A 16,537-nucleotide genomic window follows, 5' to 3' on the forward strand; every position below is an offset into this window, starting at 1 on the left:
AAGTTCCACACAGAGGTGAGTCCCCAGCATGTTTAGAAATCATTTCAGACACCTTTCTGGACGGAATTGAATCAGAGCCCCTGATGATGTGGAAGAGCTAAAGATGGGTTTGCTATGAATTTTCTATTTCATTCATCAGGGCCTGAGTCAAGTCAGTCATTGTGCTGTCAACACATGAGCTGCTGGTCAAATGTGAGGAAGTGGTCTTGCTTTATGAAAACACCACCCTGATTCAGTGAGCCAGAGGCAGCCTGCAGTCCCTGTTTTCCTGTAAAGGCAGATTGCTGTGGATGGCCTCTGGCCTCGTCATGCAGCCCTGCTCAGAGTAGGGGATTGAGGGACCAGGCAGATCCCTAGTTCCTTTTGACCTTTATTGCCATTGGGCCACCCCAGGATTCTTGGACTCTACCTGGTCTTCTGGCCTGGGTCAGGGGATGTGAGGTTTGGAATCCCCCTCTGTGGCAGGATCCCAAGCCCCCCCAGCCACTTGAGGACAGGCACAGCCTTCCCTAATTGTGTTAGAGTTGGAGACTTCTCCCACCCATCCTCATCCATGCTCATCCCACATTTTGTAGCTTGACACCTGAGGACCTTTATTCATTGACTTAGTTGTTAGTGATGATGGTTACTAAGACTAAGTGACTCTTTCAAGTCACATCACTTGCATGGTAGGGCTAGAGCATGGATCTTCCTAATTGATTTCATGGGACTCTCTCATGGAAACTGTGACTGCCTCCTAAACACACACTCTACATTTGGAGTGTCAAAATTCTTGGCACTGCCTCCTTGGCAAGTGTATCTTGTCTTCTACGTGGGAATTTCAAAAATATTTTCCTTTGGTTTGTGGAGGTCATGCAGAAGTGATTTCATTTGAAATAGCCCAAACAAGAAATACCAGTTGTCTTTTTCGCACATGGATGTGTGTAGTGAACATCCCTTTCTGTGTGCTTGCATGAGTTGCTCCTTTGAATTTGTTGAAGAATGGTTGGCTGGGGAGCAAGGTAACGAGAGATGGATATCAATGCTTGTCCAGTATTCTGAAGTGAAGAATGTATTGAGGATGTGAAGGCTTTTCTAGCCAGTTCCTATGGCTCAGTCAGGGATCAGTCAGAGGATTCTGTCTGGTAGACTCTTTGGAACATATGTCAAAGTGGCCTGGTCTTACCCTGTCCAGGACTGAATGCTGAGCTTGAGTGGGAGCTTCTTATCAGTTCAAGTACTTCCATGAGTCTGTCCTCTGTTCTCTTTGTTTTTTTTTTTTTTTCAGTTTTCAGTGGACATATCTTTATTTTATTTTATTTTATTTTATATGGTGCTGAGGATCGAACCCACTGACTCGCGCATGCCAGTCGAACACGTTACCACTTGAGCCACATCCCCAGCCCCCTCTGTTCTCTTTTTTCCGAGCAGTTTCTAACAGGAAAGGAGAACAAACATTGAAAGTACAGTGATTGATTATGTATACCAATGTTATTTGAATCAACTTTATATAATTCAAAATTAACTTTTTGCTAGTAAAATTTCATATGTTGAGGAAATAATGAAAATATTGGGGTTGGGGGATGAGGATGGGCAAATCAAATATTTTTGAGCACCAAGACCTGTTTTTTTTTTTTTTTAACTTAAATCATAAACTGCCTGAGGACCACAGCAAGTAGATATTTCCAGAGACAGTGGGAAGGTAGTAGCACATGAGGAAGGGAAGAGCTCTCAGGATGGGAAGAGGGGGCCGCTTCAGGACTCACCGGGCAAGGCACGAGGCTGCTGGCCATGGTACATGCCTGGGCCCACTGAGTGGGGAAGATCCATGCTCTGTGTCCCTCCACCCTCCTCTGTAGCTTGTGTTGGCAGCAGATCAGGGAATTGGGGTCAGAAGTGCTCCCAGTAATATAGGCACCAGCCCCCAGAGTGTGTTCCTAGCCCTTTCCCCACCTGGCCTGACTTGGTGCTTGTGTTGATGCATGGCTGAAACCCTACAGTCATCAGAGTGTGTCTGCGGTCCAGATCCACCCTGCATGGCCAACATGCTCAGACCTTCGGCTGGGTCCTAGGCCTGCTACAACCAAACTCTGTCAACTGGGTGGCCAACAACAGAGGAAGGGCCTTCCCTCAAGCTCCAGGGGCTCAACACACAAGGTGTTGGGCGGTCTCACTGCCAAAACACCTCACAGGTTCCTAGGGGACTGTCCCCCCAACTCTCCCAGCCCTTGCCCACTCTCCTATTGCTGCCCACGATCTGTGGTTCCCATATGGGCATCCCGCCCTGGCTCCAACCTCACATAGCTGGTATCCCCAAGTCTCCCTGGTATCTGGGTCCAGACTCTCCTCTTCCTACAAGAATATCAGATATTGGATTTGGTCCCAGTTGATGCTGTGTTCCATCATGTGAGCTCTTAGCTTCATCACTGTGCAAAGACTCTTTTCCCACACAAGTTCGCACGACTTTTGGCTGGCTTAAGAATTTTCAGGCGACACTTTTCTAATGAGTACACTTTCCTTCCTTCCGATCTCCCCCCAGTGAGCATTCCTCGCACCCTTGTCCTAGTTCCTTTATGGCAGTTTCCCTCCTTATGGCTGAGAGGACCTAGTGACCCCTGGATTCACACGTTCTCCTTAATCACCAACACACTGCAGAATTCTCCAAAGGGCCATATATGCTCCTGGAAGTTGGTGTTGGAAATAGTTCTCCATCCATTAATCACTCCCTCACTCACTAATGTCCTTGTGTCCTTGAGAAAGGCTCTCCCTTTCCTGGTTTTCCTGAATAGAAATCCTCTTGCCTCTTGGGTGAATAGGGTTATGGGTTGTGCAGAGGGTGTTGGTCCACTGAGCATCTTAGAGACTGTCCTTTATGGAGCCTAATGATCCTCACTGGGGAATGAGGCCAGGGTCCTAACTGTGGTTAGTGTGAGGACACCCTGGGTTCAGAGAGGGAAAGAAGGACGAGGGAAACTCAGATGTCCCTTCATGGCCCCTGGAGTTAGAGGACTTACCCCTTTGCACCTGGGATCAGGAGACCTCATTTCCTCAAGGACACGCACACTCAGACGTTAATCTTGAGTGTGGGTTCCTTTCTGGGGTCCAGGGCTGTTGTTAGCCACCAGGAATGACAGTGCTCTCCATGCTGAGTGGAGCCATTTTTGCCAGGAAAGAGCCCGTGGTCACGCCTTGTGCAAAGCATCCCGCGCCAGGGGCTCCCATCCCTACATTCCTGTCCTGAAAGGAAACCACTCAGAGGCAAGGTGGGTCCAACCACCTCCCATGTGTTCACTCATCACTGTGTTCCAGCATCACCCCAGTTAACAGTCCTGATGGGATTGGATGTGGCTCAGAGTGTCACCCTCATGAGCTCTACCCTGCCACAGCTGCAGTTCTGCAGTGGGAGAAACTCAAAACCTCAAAACACATGCACATGAAAGAAAAGAGCAAGAGCCAGAGCCCAAACAGGCCAGGTGTGGCAAAGACAGCTGGAGTGCCTAGGTTGGGACTCAGAATTCTGTCAGTGGGGTGGCATTGCTGCTGGCACCAGCATGATAACCGAGAGCCAGCCCTGCTCATTTTGGGGAGCAGTGTGTTGGGGAAGGCAGCAGAAATTGAGAGGCAGGATTGAGTTTGGCCCTAGGAGGAGGTTGGGTAAGAGGCCAGTGTGGGTTGGAGGGCCTGGGCAGATAGAGAGAGGCCAGGGCACACCCCAAAGCCTGGAGACTGCACTGGATGTCCAGGGTTGTGAAACACCCTCCCCTCTTACTCACAACTGAGAGCAAGGGGCATTGATGAGTTCAGTTTGTGTGCGGCTGCATCCAAGGTGGCTCGGCTAGGCACCTCTGTTTCCTTGACTCAGGAGGCTGGGAGTCCAGGCTCCACCGAGGCTCGGCTGGGAGGATCGGACTCTGAGTTTATGCCTGTGTTCCTGGTAGGATCCATGTTGGCTGAGCCTCAGTGTTTTTGTAATGAGAGGATGGGTGACCGTCATGTCTTTATCACAGGACACACTTGCTAAATGGATTTGTTTGCTCTGAGGAGGAAAGAGAGAGGGGGGAGTGGTGCTGGAGACAGGGATGCAGACAGGGGTCATGGACTTGGCATAACTCAGTCTTGGAGGTGATATCCCATCACCTGTACCCACTTCAATTCCCATGAATCCAGAGGCTGAGCCCCCTTGAGGTGAGGGGTGAACCGGTTCTGGGCAGCAGGATGCTGTGGTACCTCGGAGTCTCTGTGAGACCCCAACACTAGACACACTTGGCCCTTTTGAAATCTTAGGAGAAGCCTTGGGAAGTTGTATGGCAGAGGGGAGCAGCCTCTGCATCTCAGTCCCCTCCAACTTGCCATGGTGTAGAGAGGGAACTGCAGCCACGATGGGACGGACATTGGCCATGTCCCTGTGTGGGACACAGGCCTGATTGAGTTAGGGTGCATTCTTTGTCTCTCCCCTTCTTGTGATTGTCCCATCTGTACATTTGTGCTTTAGCCACCTGTGAGTCCCATCTCTGGTTTCAGAGAGAATAGAGGGTGTTAGGGGCCAATAGACACAATAAACCCTAGAGATTAGATGCTACCCTACTTTCCAGAAAAGACTGGGCACACCATGAGTTGCACAATGATGGGACCGGGGTCCAAAAGCGGCTGAGAGGGAAGGACTGGTTGTGAATGCATTTTTGAAGGCTCCAAGCTGGAACTCTAGTGGCACCAAGCAGGGCAGATGCTGGTGGGGATGTTTGGGTAGTTGTTGGTGAACACCTGCGCACCTGAGATGGGTAGGCATGGAGGAGAAATCAGCAGCCCATAGGGCTTTTGAAAGTGGTCTTATGTGAAAAGAGGCTCAGGTATGGGCACAGGAAATGACATCATTGCCTTGACAATGGATCAAACAGAACATGGAACCCTGGTATCCAGGCACCCACTTCACTGACCAAGCCATCCGAGCTCACTTGGTTGGAGCCACTGGAGGGAGAAGGATGTTCTCCTGTGGTTGCAGACAATGCCGAGCCTCAGGCTCCCAGGAATCTCAGGGGGGCCAACTAGCCCTTTTGTGGATACACTGGGTGAGGCTTCATCTTAGACGCCAGAGCCTCTGGCGATTGTCGCAGAGGAGCTCAAGAGTAACAGTGAGTAGCACAGGGCAGGTGAGCCCAGCAGGCCCTCTAGTCTGATCCCTGATGAATGGCCCAGGACTCCTATTCTGACTCTGTGTGTGTGTGTGTGTGTGTGTGTGTGTGTGTGTTTGTACTGATGGGAACTGTCCCATTGTGCTTTGACTCTAGTGTATTGGCACAAGTCATTTTTCTGTTTGTCACCATTTCCATTTTGAACCCACCATTCTTGGTCCCAACCCAGGGTGAAAATGATCAGAACACGGAGGAGCCCTTCAGGGTTCAGAGCCTTGAACCTTACAGGCAGGACCAGCTTAGGAATGAGCTCCTGCCTGTCATTTGTGGGAGGAACCTACAGTTCAGCAGCAACATGGGGTTAATCTCCTGGGATTTCATCCCCACCCAGCAGGTGCTGGATCTCTTGTTCCCAAGGTAAGCACCAGACCACCAAGCCCAAGTGTGTAGCCCCCTCATGCCTCTGTCTTGGGGCTGCCATGTGCCTCTCAGGGACCCAAAGTTTTGTGATACCTAATGAGATAGAGGACCACACTCATAGTGGAATGTCAGCCCCGAATGGTACGAGTCTTGGAGGTGCCTGCCACAGCCTTGCAAGGGCAGTGAACTTCCCCTCTCAGGCAGAGAAACCATCCTGACTCCAGCTGATCCACAGAGGTCCATGGAGCAGTCCCCACACACTGGGCACCACAGCTCAATGGTGTGCACTGAGCTCATTCCCAGGTGGACTCAGTGAGGCCAGGTGGTCTTTCTGGTGTGATGTTGGCTTTGTGAAGAACGTAGATCTGTGCCAGAGGCGTCTCAAAACTCGGGCCTTGGGAAAAGCACTTTTGGGTTAATAAAGACATGTTAGTTTCCATAGTGGGACAGAGCGTCCTAGCTGGGACATAGCTGGACAGGGGCTTTGGACATGGCAGCTCCCACACCCAGAGATATGTGGGAATCAGCAGTTTGGGCTCATTCACTGGTGAACATGGAGAAAGCACCCACTGTGTGAAGACACGTTTCCAGTCACGTTTCATAATTCAGTGAAAAATGGGGTGCAAATGATTGCCATTGTGTCCCTTTTCATGGGGTCAGCCTAAACCGCAGGTGCCATGAGTACATATCCTCCATGGGACTGCATCCCTGACTCCATGAGGCATAACTGCACGTTGTCCTCTTCAGTGACTATGGTGGACCCTTGGACCAACTTCAACATGGAATGGGCTTGGGGTCAAGAGGGTGGGCTCCTGTTTCCAGAATAGGGACCTGCAAGGTGATTTGACTTGGGAAGGCTGAGGAAAGACTGCTCTGCCCAATTCAGTTTTCTGCCTGCAGTGTAAGGTGTGGGGCTTCAACAGTAGGAGGGGTAAGGCGGGGAGTTGTAGGTGGAGTCAGGGTCCTCTGGGGAAGGCCCTGGGATAATGGATCCCCCCACACCACACCTCCCTGTCCTCCCCCAGGGCCACAGAGATGTGGTCTGCACTCATGGGAAAAGAGAGGTCCACCGCTACTCAGGGGAACTCAGTGAGAGCTCACAGAGAATGAGGTAGCATTGCAGCCCACGCCAGGGGAGGAGGTGTCTCTTGAGCCCCGAGAAGAGTGGGCAGGAGGACAGACACTCCCAGAAGGTGCATTCCAGGTTGGAGAGCATGTAGCCAAGAGGAAGAAGAGTGTCAGGCCTGCCCAGAGGAGGGGAGAGCTGGTCAAACCATGGATCTAGCGCTCCTTCGTTGAAGGTTCTTTGCCTGTAGCGACCTGTCCTGACCCTGCCTGTACAGCCACTGTGTCTTGCCTGAGGTGGACTGGTGTGTTCAGAACCAGGGACGGTTCAGGAGGGTAGGGTCAGAGGTTTGCTCTGGAGGCCGTGGCGAAGGCAAGGCCAGGGTTTTGCTGACTCCACACCTGCCTCCCCACAGTGCCTCATCTTCCTTCCTGGGGACCTGGGTGAACTTCTACTCCGAGGCTTCCCATCAGCCTCCAGGCTCTCTGAGTCTGCAGCAGCTGCTGCCGTACATGTGGCTCCTCCTGAGTGGCTTTAACCTGGAGCACCAAGCACACCACCTGCTGGCCCAGGTTGAAGATGGCAGATCAAGCCAGGCAGAGCCTGAGAGCCAGGCGGACCGGGGTGAGTACCTAAGTACCTCAACACACCTCCAAACCATACCCCTCCAATTAGTGTAGCCCTGTATGAGTAGATGAGTCCACTGTCAAGGTGGAGGCACCCACCATCAAGTGCTTTTCCCCAAACCCACCTGTGATCATTGCTGCAGTGGGGAGAAAACCTTCAACACATGAGTCTTTGGGGACCAATCCAGATACAAAGTCTAGCTGTTTCTCTTTGATGGGTCCAACGTGAACTAAGAGGTACTGGGGTACAAGGGGCTATTTCCTTGAAAGGTGTTCCTGTAGTGGACCTCCTGTGCATAGAGGGTCCTCAGGGATTAATCAGTGGGGAGTGTTTGGTGGAACAGAAGCTGGATTCGGGGGCTCTCAGGTCTGTGTGTGAGACCTGAGCTGGCAGAGGCTCTCAGTTGTGGGGGATGTTGGGTAGTGTATTCCTTGAGTGTCACCTACCACGCCTCTGCCCCTGCCTTTCCAGAGCTGAGGGTCCCTGCTGATGCGAAAGTATATCACGGCCTGATTGGAGGAGTGCATTACGACTTTCTTCTTCGAGAAACAGATGCCAGCAAGTCGTTGAAGGTCAAACCAAAGGAGGTAAACAGCCACCTTCTTCAGTCTTTACTCCTGGTGCCACTCCACATCCTCCAAGGGGACAAGAACCTCAGGTTCTGGATGGATGTTGTAGAATGCCCACAGAGCCAACTGCCAGGCTGGGTGGGGTGCAGTTGCTGGGCTTTGCTGATGTTGTCATCCCCCACAGTTCTTGGAACCTTCTGTGGCAGTGGCATCCAGGACCCCAGCAGCTGTGAGCAGCAGCTCTGCAGTGGCTGCAGGATCATTGCCCCAGGCCACCCAAAGCAATGAGTGCTGCATGAGAAAAGTCACCAGTAGCAGCTCCTCACTGCTTCACTCCAGCGAGCAGGTGGAAGACAGCCGCGTTGTTCACGTCCTCCTAGAGGGACAGAGCCTGAGGGAGACAAAGCGCATCCCGGTAAGCCCGACAGCAGGGCTGCCTCCTGGGTGTCCACACAGTGGAAGGCAGGAGACACAGCCAACCCCAGGGCTATGGTGGGAAATAGAGAAGAGAGAGGTCCGTCTTAAGGGCTTGACCTGAGGAGGGAGAGCATCAGCTATGCCCAGCTTCCGTGGTGAGTGGGCCTGTGTATTGTGGGTTTTGCAGGCCAGAAGTGCAGACGGAAGTGCTGTGGACAGATGAAGGCAGAGATATGTCCAGGGTGCAGGCTGCAGTGCCTAGAACTTGGTATTCTCAATGAGTGAAGTTGGAGCAGAGGAGGTGGCAGTGACTTGTCACATGTGTAGGAGGGGATGTGTTCCTGGTGGCAGGGAAGAGAACCTCCTTAGCATGACTAGGTGTAGGAATTTGGGGTCGGGATCACCTGGGGGGTCATGCCAAAGCTTTGGAATGTTAGGCTTTGCATGTATGTAAATACGGAGCTAAAGGGGTTCTTGGCAGAATTTCTATGGATGTGCAGTAGACACGCTAATGCTGCAGGTGTCCAGCTGCAGAGGAGACATGTTCAGTGACTGCCAGTGCTGAGTCAAGTACATCATTACAACCAGACCCGCACCGAGCTTCCAGAGGCCAGGGCCTCTCAAAGCTATCATGAAGCACTCAAGTGCACACTCTTGTATCTGAGTCTGTTTTGTGTCGTGGCAGTCAGGACCCAAATTTTCAGTGCATCTGCCTCTTCCACCCACAAAGGCAGCCTGCATCCCAGATCACACTTGGTGCGCAGATCCCTGGCCCATTGCTCTCATCTCAGTGAGATGAGAGTGTGTCTGTGCATAGGCAGTTTGGTCCTTTGACATGAGTGGAATGTGGCTCCCCAGGGGGAGGGGAGATGGCAGGTACAGGCAGATATTTGTACCAGGATTGTTCTAGTAGCACATTGCAAGAACCCAGGTGGTATATGGAGGACACACTCAGGTAGCAGGATAACAAGATTGTGCCCTTGTATATGTAGCTGAGATTTCTCCTGAATGTTTGACCACAGTCTTCTGGGTAGCTCTTCTAAAAGCCATTCTCTGATGACATTTGTCCCACCCTGATCCAGGTGACCTTTCAGGAGACGGTGACAAGCCTCATCCGCAGGGCCTTGGACCAAAATTTGTTGCAGCATGAGGATGTGGACAACTTTGAGCTGCTGTATATGATGTCTGAGGATGAGAGTAAGTAGGACAATCAGACAGTGGGGAGACATGATCCACAGTGGGCTCAGGATAACTGACAGCCAAGAGAAAGTGGGCCTTGGCCCCAAAATACCAAAGTGTGATGGGCCTGGCGGAGACTCTCAGGGGTTGTGGGTGTTTTGTGGCATAATCCTTGAGTGCCACCTAACAATTCTCTCCACTTCGCTCTGCAGAAATCAAGGTCTCTGACCACTCACTCGTGTGTCTGTCCATGAATCTGGGAGTACAATATTTCATCGTGAGGAAACGCCCCCAGGTCAAGGGAAAGGAGGTAAACACCTACCTTATTCAAGCTGTGCATGTGCTGCCATTCCACTCCGACCTGAGGAAATAAGAAGCCTCAGCACCTGGACATATTTGCTGGAAGCCCATAGAGCCAACTGACAGTCTGGGGTGGCTTTCTGTTTCTGGGTTTGCTGATGTTCCATCCCCCACAGTTCTCAGAATCAACCTGCAAGTCCTCCAGGCCGCTTTCCCACAAGCAGGTGGGAGACACCTGCTTAATTCGTGTCCACTTAGAAACACAAAGTCCAGAGATGGCCAAGAGTGTTCTGGTAAGCCTGGGAGCAGGGGTGTCCCGTGGTGCTTACACCTGGGTGGGGAGCAGACACTGGTCCAATACCATGGACTACTCATGCCCTCTTGAATTTGGAGCTTCTGGATGATCAGGAGGATAGATGGGAATCAAGAAGGGAGAGGTCAGTGTGAAGGGCTGGAGCTGAGATGAGCGAGTGCAGCAGCTTGTCCACTGCCATGTCTGAGGGAGTCTGTGTGTCAGGTGGCAGCATGCAGTCCAGAAGGGCAGGGACAGGTATGGGTGACAGATGAGAATAGGACAGGAACTAGGTTGCAGGTTCCCTTGTATGGGATGCTGACGTCTATGGAGGAGGACAGCAGTGTGAGGTTCTCCGTGTTCCTTGAACAAGGAGCTGAGAGAGTCTCTCTGCAGAGTCGATATGGATGTGGAGCAAGCACACTAAATGTCCAGGTAACCCAATGACCACCCTTGCCGGATGAGGTGCCCTCCTACATCCCAGCCAGCACTGAGCCTCTGGAGGCCAGGAGCTCTCGTGGCTATCTTTCAGCACTCCTGTGTGTGGTCATGTTCCTGGGTCTGTTTTTGGCCCTGGCAATCCAGACCAAAGCCTCTAGGTTTTGTGCCTAGGCCATTCCCAATGCCGCCTGCATCCTCGGGCATACCTGGGATCTTGGAGGCTATTGTCCCATTCCTCCCAACTTGTGGGATGAGATTGCATCTGTATGCAGGTAGTGGGGTCCTTTCACTCCGAGAGGAGTGCAGCTCCACAAAGAGCAATGGCAGGCCCAGGAAGTCCTATGTACAAGGATTGGGCTAGTAGCCTGTGGGAAGAGCCCACACGATGAGCAGGAGGTCAGCCTCAGGTAGTAGGGTCATGGGTGTTGCACTTGTATTTAGAGCGGAGGTGCCTCCAGAATGCCCCTGCCCACTGTCCTTGAGTAGTCACTTCAAGGCCCATTTCCTGAAGGCCTGTCTCCCATGCTGCTCCAGGTGACCTGCCAGGATAGGGCTCCTGTTGTCATCCGCAGCGCCCTGGACCTACACTTCCTTACTGAGGAGAATCCAGAGGATTATGAGCTGGGCCAAATCATCTCTCGCCGTCAGAGTAAGTGAGACAATCAGATAGCAGAGAGCAAGGGTCAGGATGTGGACTCAGGTCAACTCTTAGCAACAAAGAGTAGTCTCTGACCCCCAAGAACACTCCAACAGGTGTGTTGGGTTCGTGCACAAAGCCAACTGCACTTCTGCTGGTGGAAGGTCTTGAGGTCCAATAGTATACCCCAGTGGATATTGCGGCTCCCCACCAGGTGCCCTCCCCTGGACATGAACAGGCATCCAAAGCTGACATCTTTGAGGAGTGAGGAGGAAAGCCTCTCTCCAGGAGCAGTATGTTTTCATGGTCTGGGATAGGAGTGGTTTCAAAGGAACATGGGAATGCATGGGCTAAAGAGGGAACTGGCATTTTGTGGACTGAAGCAGTACTATTGAAAGCCTTCTGTGTGACCAAAAAACCACTGCCTGGGCAGAGCATTGCCAGGATTCTAGCAAGCAGTAACAGGATGAAATTGGGAAGAAAACACAGCCTGGGAGACAGCCTGAATCATCTGTTTTTGCATAAATTCCATGGTCTTACGCACCTGAGTCCACTAGGCAAGGAGTGATCACAATAGCCAGGTTGTGATCCCTAACTAAAGTCAGATGAGGGCTTCCTGAGCACTTAGCCACAGAGCTCATCTGATAATAATGCCAGCGCTTTTTTGTTGGTTGGTTGGTTGGTTTTTGTGAGCCAAACACCACAGCAGCCATTATCCCAGCCTATGTACCCTGAAGACCACCATCCCTATGAGTTCTAGGATCACTTGTCTCCTATCTTAACCTACTGTTAGGTTAGTAGAGTCTATGGAAGAGGAAGTCTGCCTGGGGCCTTGGTAGCCTAAGAAATTCATAGCAGAGATCTCCACATCCAACCCAGAAGGGATGGAGAACAGGCTCTAGGTTAGAGGAGGGCGACAGGAAACACATGTTCAGAGGAAGGAGAAGCGGCTGTTGTATTCCCCCACTCGGGGTCATGGCACCACTGGGCCATACACCATGTTGGAGGGAAGCAGTCCCTTTGCTGGTCTTTGGAACCATTGTTCTCAGTAGGGCAGTATTTGGAATGTGGCCTCCATTCTCAGAAGCCTGGTTCACATGGAGGCGGGCTCCACCAACGCAGAAGCATGGCTCTAACGTGGTATCCGTGCTGGTCAGCCTGTCCTCACTGTGGCCATACTTGAGGAAAATAACTCAGAGGAGGAATCCTAGGCCTTTTCTCTGGGTTTCATAGCTTTCTCTTTGGTTGTGCACTGAGGCTGTCCATAAAGCTCTAGTGTGTGGCAGTGGAGAGCTCCTCAGCCCTTGCCACAAAGGCATAGACTGGGAGAGAGAGAACGAGGCTGGCAGAGAGGGAGAGAGAGAAAGATGGAGAGGGAGGACCTCTACTTGGAGAATGAGGATTCAGTGGAGCCAACAGGAACAAGGTACTGTTGCCCAGGGCACAACCCTGTTTAGGTCTTCCTCCAACCATGCTCAACCTTTCTTCCAGTCCCTCCCACCCCCCAGTAGTGTATTCATCTTGAATGAGAATTTCATGTTGACATCAGAGCACTCACCATCCAATGCTTCCCTCCAAACCCACCTATGAAGATGGCTCACGTGGGGACTGAATCTTCGGCACAGGAGCCTTTTGTGGGAGATTTCAGATGCCAACCCTAGTGGTGTGCTTTGGCAGATGCAAGAGGACCTGAGATATTCTGGAGTCCAAAGCCTTTGGTAGGAACAGACATTAGGTCTGTTGAAGTGCTCTGCCTAGTTCTTCCTCAGGGAGGACTGTGGAGGCTGTCTTTGTTGGTATTGGTGCTGAATTGGAGAGCTCTCAGGTGTGTGGCTCTGGCCTTTTCTGGCACAGGCTCTCAGATGTTGGCGTGTCCTAGGGAGCACCTCCTGAGTGCCACCTTCTTTTTGTACACCCCTCTCTCCCCAGAGCTGAGGATTCCAGCAGAGGCCAACGTATTTTATGCCAAGAATCCTCACAAAAAATCCAACTTTGTGCTGAGGAAAAGGAGCCTCTCCCAAAAGAATGATGGGTGGATCCAGCCTCAACCTCCCTCTCGTCCTGGAAAGAAGGCTCCAGCCCTCCTGAGGATGCTTGCAAAACCATTCTGCTGCTGTGTGCCTGGGCGGGGCTGAGGCAGCCCAGGAATATTTACATTGATTACTATTTTCTTCAAAGTTTGAATCTATAGTTTGCCATTGTCCTTGACCTTGTTTAGTAACACAGTTGTTACTCTATCCTGTATTTGTTGTTTCCATTAATATATTATTATTTTAAAATATATATGTTTTTGTTACCTGATCTACTGTGATGATTTGAGTATACTAAATGTAGCAGTGATTCCTAAAGGACACATCCAAACCAACAGGAAGGAATGTTTCATTCTATCAGCAAGAACTTTGGTTTTTAGGAGTTTGGCAGATGGCATTATCTGAGTCAGTTTTCCAATGGGGGCAATGAAGTATCAGCTATGATGGTACAAACACAAACAAAGACACACAAACACACACAAGAGCACACACACTCACTGAGAGATAGATAGACAGATGGAGTTGGTCTCTGCTGAAATACTTTGGAGACATGGTTCTGATTTCTCCCCTTTTGGAGGGAGTATTTTCAATTGCACAAGGTGCCTTCGAAATGAACCCATGTCTGAGGAAGACATGCATGTGTACTTCACATGCCACTTTTCACATAGCAGGAAGGTCATGTAATATTTTTCATGCAGCTGTCTTTTGACTGTGAACCATCCCATGAGGTCAGCTGTGGGATTTTCAACTTGTAGCATCACAATGGGGATCCACTCTTTGGATTTGGGGATATTTCCGATTTTCTTGATTCAGATTGGAATGATATATATATTAGTTTTTGATGAAAATTCTGCATTTGATGGTAATGAATGTCGTGCATCTAGGAATCTGTAGAGTGCAGACAATGAATGGATGCCTACTGTTGTCTGGACTGGTCTGAAAAGTCCTGTAGCATCTGAGCATGTGTGAGGGCTGTACAGGTCTTGCAAAAAGTCCAGGTCAGATGATCCTGCACAAAGCTGAACTCCTAGTGGTCTCCACAACAGTGTAAGGGCCAAGGAGAAACACACTTCCACACAGAAGTTGGGAAGCTACCTTATGAAGGTGATCATAGGTACGGGATTATTAATATATCCAGGTTGGCATCTATTATTTTTTTAGCTTTTGACTTTCGCAGCTGTGGGCATCTTGACAACCATCAACTCCCTGTAAGCACAGACAACTCTATAAGAACCTGAGGATAAATTTCCCTGTGCATGTCCCCTTGTGAAACTGCTTAAGCACCGCCTGGTTTACACACAGGTGGAATTTCTAGGTCAAAGTGTACATGTTTACTTCTTTGACTAAGCACTGCCAGGTGGCTCCTCTGCATAGCTCTACCTGTGGCCAGGATTGTATTATCTAGCTTTCTAACTTTTGCATGTTGAGTAGATACATAGTGGGAGCACACTGTTTTTGTTGGTATTTTTCTTGGTATCTATTCTGATGCTTTTCACTGGGGGATTTTTTCCTGTGAAAATGGGCTTCCTCTACTTGACCTTATTTTCTTCTTTTTAAAATTTTTTCAATGTGACTTTTTAATTTTAGTTTTATTAAAGACATTGCCCCTTGCTTGCATAGTCTATATCTAAAGCACTAGTCCTTGCTCCAAGGCCCAGCTTGCTCTCAGCTGCCCCAGGAGGGGAACAGTCTTTGGCGGTAGACAAGAGACACCCCTGCAGGGGGCACAAGTGCTTTGGCCCTCTGGTGTCTTGCCAGCAGTGCTTCCCATGCTCACAGAGGGTTTCAGACACTGAGTCAATGGTCCAGGTGGTCTTTTGTTCAGTCTGATCTCAAATTGAGCTCCTCTGAGAGGTCATATTGAAGTCCTTGTGTGTACCTGATCCATCATTTTAAACAATATTCCAAGTTCACTTTTTGTGTGTACGTGGGTTCTGGGGATTGAACCCAGGGCCTTGAGCCTGTGAGGCAAGTGACCTACCTGAGCTACACCCTCAGAGACCCCTGTAAAAGTATTTCCCCTTTGCCTCGGGGTCTAAGTTGCCAAGGCTGACCTCAAACGTTCCTCTTGCCTCAGCCTCCCTGGTGGCTGGCATGACAGGCATGCACCTGGGACTGTCACACTCGAGCCTGTGATGGGAACTCATGTGCATCTGTCCAGGGCTGAGCATGGTTAGGCAGAGCTGTGCTCCAGGCTCCCTGCAGGGCTGTGGAGGCTTCTGCTGCCCAGCAGCCCTGGTGCCATGGCCAGGGCTCCTCCCAGCCGAGGGCAGGCAGCTGCCCATTGCTGTAGGCTGACCTTATTTTCTTCTTATGGCACTCGTCCGTTCTCTGGAGTATGTTGTATGGTTTGTCCATTAGGAGTCTAACAGGTCCTCTAGAACCTTCAGACAATTAGTAAAATTCCTAAACAGTAAGTGAGCACGCGCAGAAATTGGGCTAATATTTTGGGAAGAACAATGTTGGATGATATATTCATGGCTTGAATATATCATCCAACATGAAGTTATATTTTATTACTTACAAAATAATAAAATAATGAAGCAATACCATGGGCTGAGCTAAAATAGATCCTTAGGATCTTAGGCATTCTGTAATAAATCTGTGTCACTTGAAGTATAGAGTTGATCGACTCTGAGTAATGAAACAGAAGTAAAGGTATCAAAGCAAATGATCATCTGTTTCCAATTTTCTGTGATTTGGTTCAAGTGGTAAAGTGGTGATATTTATTAATAATGGATCAAATAGGTTCATAATTGTTTTAGAGTACAATTAGATGCCTTCAAACTTTAGGCTACATGGGCACATTTGAGAACAGTTCCAGCCATTCTCTCATCCTTTGGGTCATTCCCCTCCTATGTCCTGTGAGACATTTTCTATGTGAGGCTTTAAGAAGAAGAAGAGAATATTCTGTAAAGAAAACCTTGTGATCTGTGCAGTATGAAGTTGAATGGATTCATTCAGAAATCAGAAATTCTATTGAAAGATATTTATTTGCATGAGCCAAATAAAACCTATTTTTAGGCATCCTGGTGAAGACAAGGTTTTATCTTTATGTCTCATTTTCTATGTTTTGTTGTTGTTGTTGTTGTTGTTAGAATGAAATTCATATGTTGCCAGACCATTCTATCAGATGTGTAACTAGATGCCATTTAAATTACCCACTTTTACATGGTAGACAGTTTTTAATGAACACTGCCTGTCTGCACCTTTTTTAAAAACAGGACTGGGATCAGAAGCCCAAATACCAATGGTTAGCTGGAACATACTTTTCATTTGGCCTATCTGTCAGTATTCCCTGAGGTCATCTGTGCAATCAGCTTCGTTACTCCTGCTCCCTCACTGGATTTCATAGAAACCATATGCTATGTATGAATCAGGGACACCAATCCCACAACATAGCATTCTTGGAATATCCAAAGTCCCACTTTTCACTTCGCCATGCCTGAGA

General features: G+C 49.7%; 1 protein-coding gene across 1 annotated transcript; it reads left to right on the plus strand.

Annotated features, from left to right (window-relative positions):
• The first annotated feature begins 9,633 nt into the window (after window positions 1–9,633).
• Window positions 9,634–13,259, plus strand: LOC144249563 (ral guanine nucleotide dissociation stimulator-like). The gene is made up of 4 exons (XM_077791676.1): window positions 9,634–9,696; window positions 9,863–9,979; window positions 10,954–11,068; window positions 12,986–13,259. Exons 1-4 carry the CDS (start codon window positions 9,637–9,639, stop codon window positions 13,189–13,191), a joined length of 498 nt encoding a protein of 165 aa, XP_077647802.1. The 5' UTR covers window positions 9,634–9,636; the 3' UTR covers window positions 13,192–13,259.
• Window positions 13,260–16,537: the final 3,278 nt, after the last annotated feature.

The sequence above is a fragment of the Urocitellus parryii genome, chromosome 12 (assembly GCF_045843805.1).
Source record: "Urocitellus parryii isolate mUroPar1 chromosome 12, mUroPar1.hap1, whole genome shotgun sequence".
Classification (NCBI taxonomy): domain Eukaryota; kingdom Metazoa; phylum Chordata; class Mammalia; order Rodentia; family Sciuridae; genus Urocitellus; species Urocitellus parryii.

Coding starts and splice junctions, on each gene's coding strand:
- LOC144249563 (XM_077791676.1), top strand. CDS start 9,637: ATGAATCTGGGAGTACAATATTTCATCGTGAGGAAACGCCCCCAGGTC. Junction 9,697..9,862: donor CCCAGGTCAAGGGAAAGGAG/GTAAACACCTAC, acceptor CATCCCCCACAG/TTCTCAGAATCAACCTGCAA. Junction 11,069..12,985: donor AATCATCTCTCGCCGTCAGA/GTAAGTGAGACA, acceptor CTCTCTCCCCAG/AGCTGAGGATTCCAGCAGAG.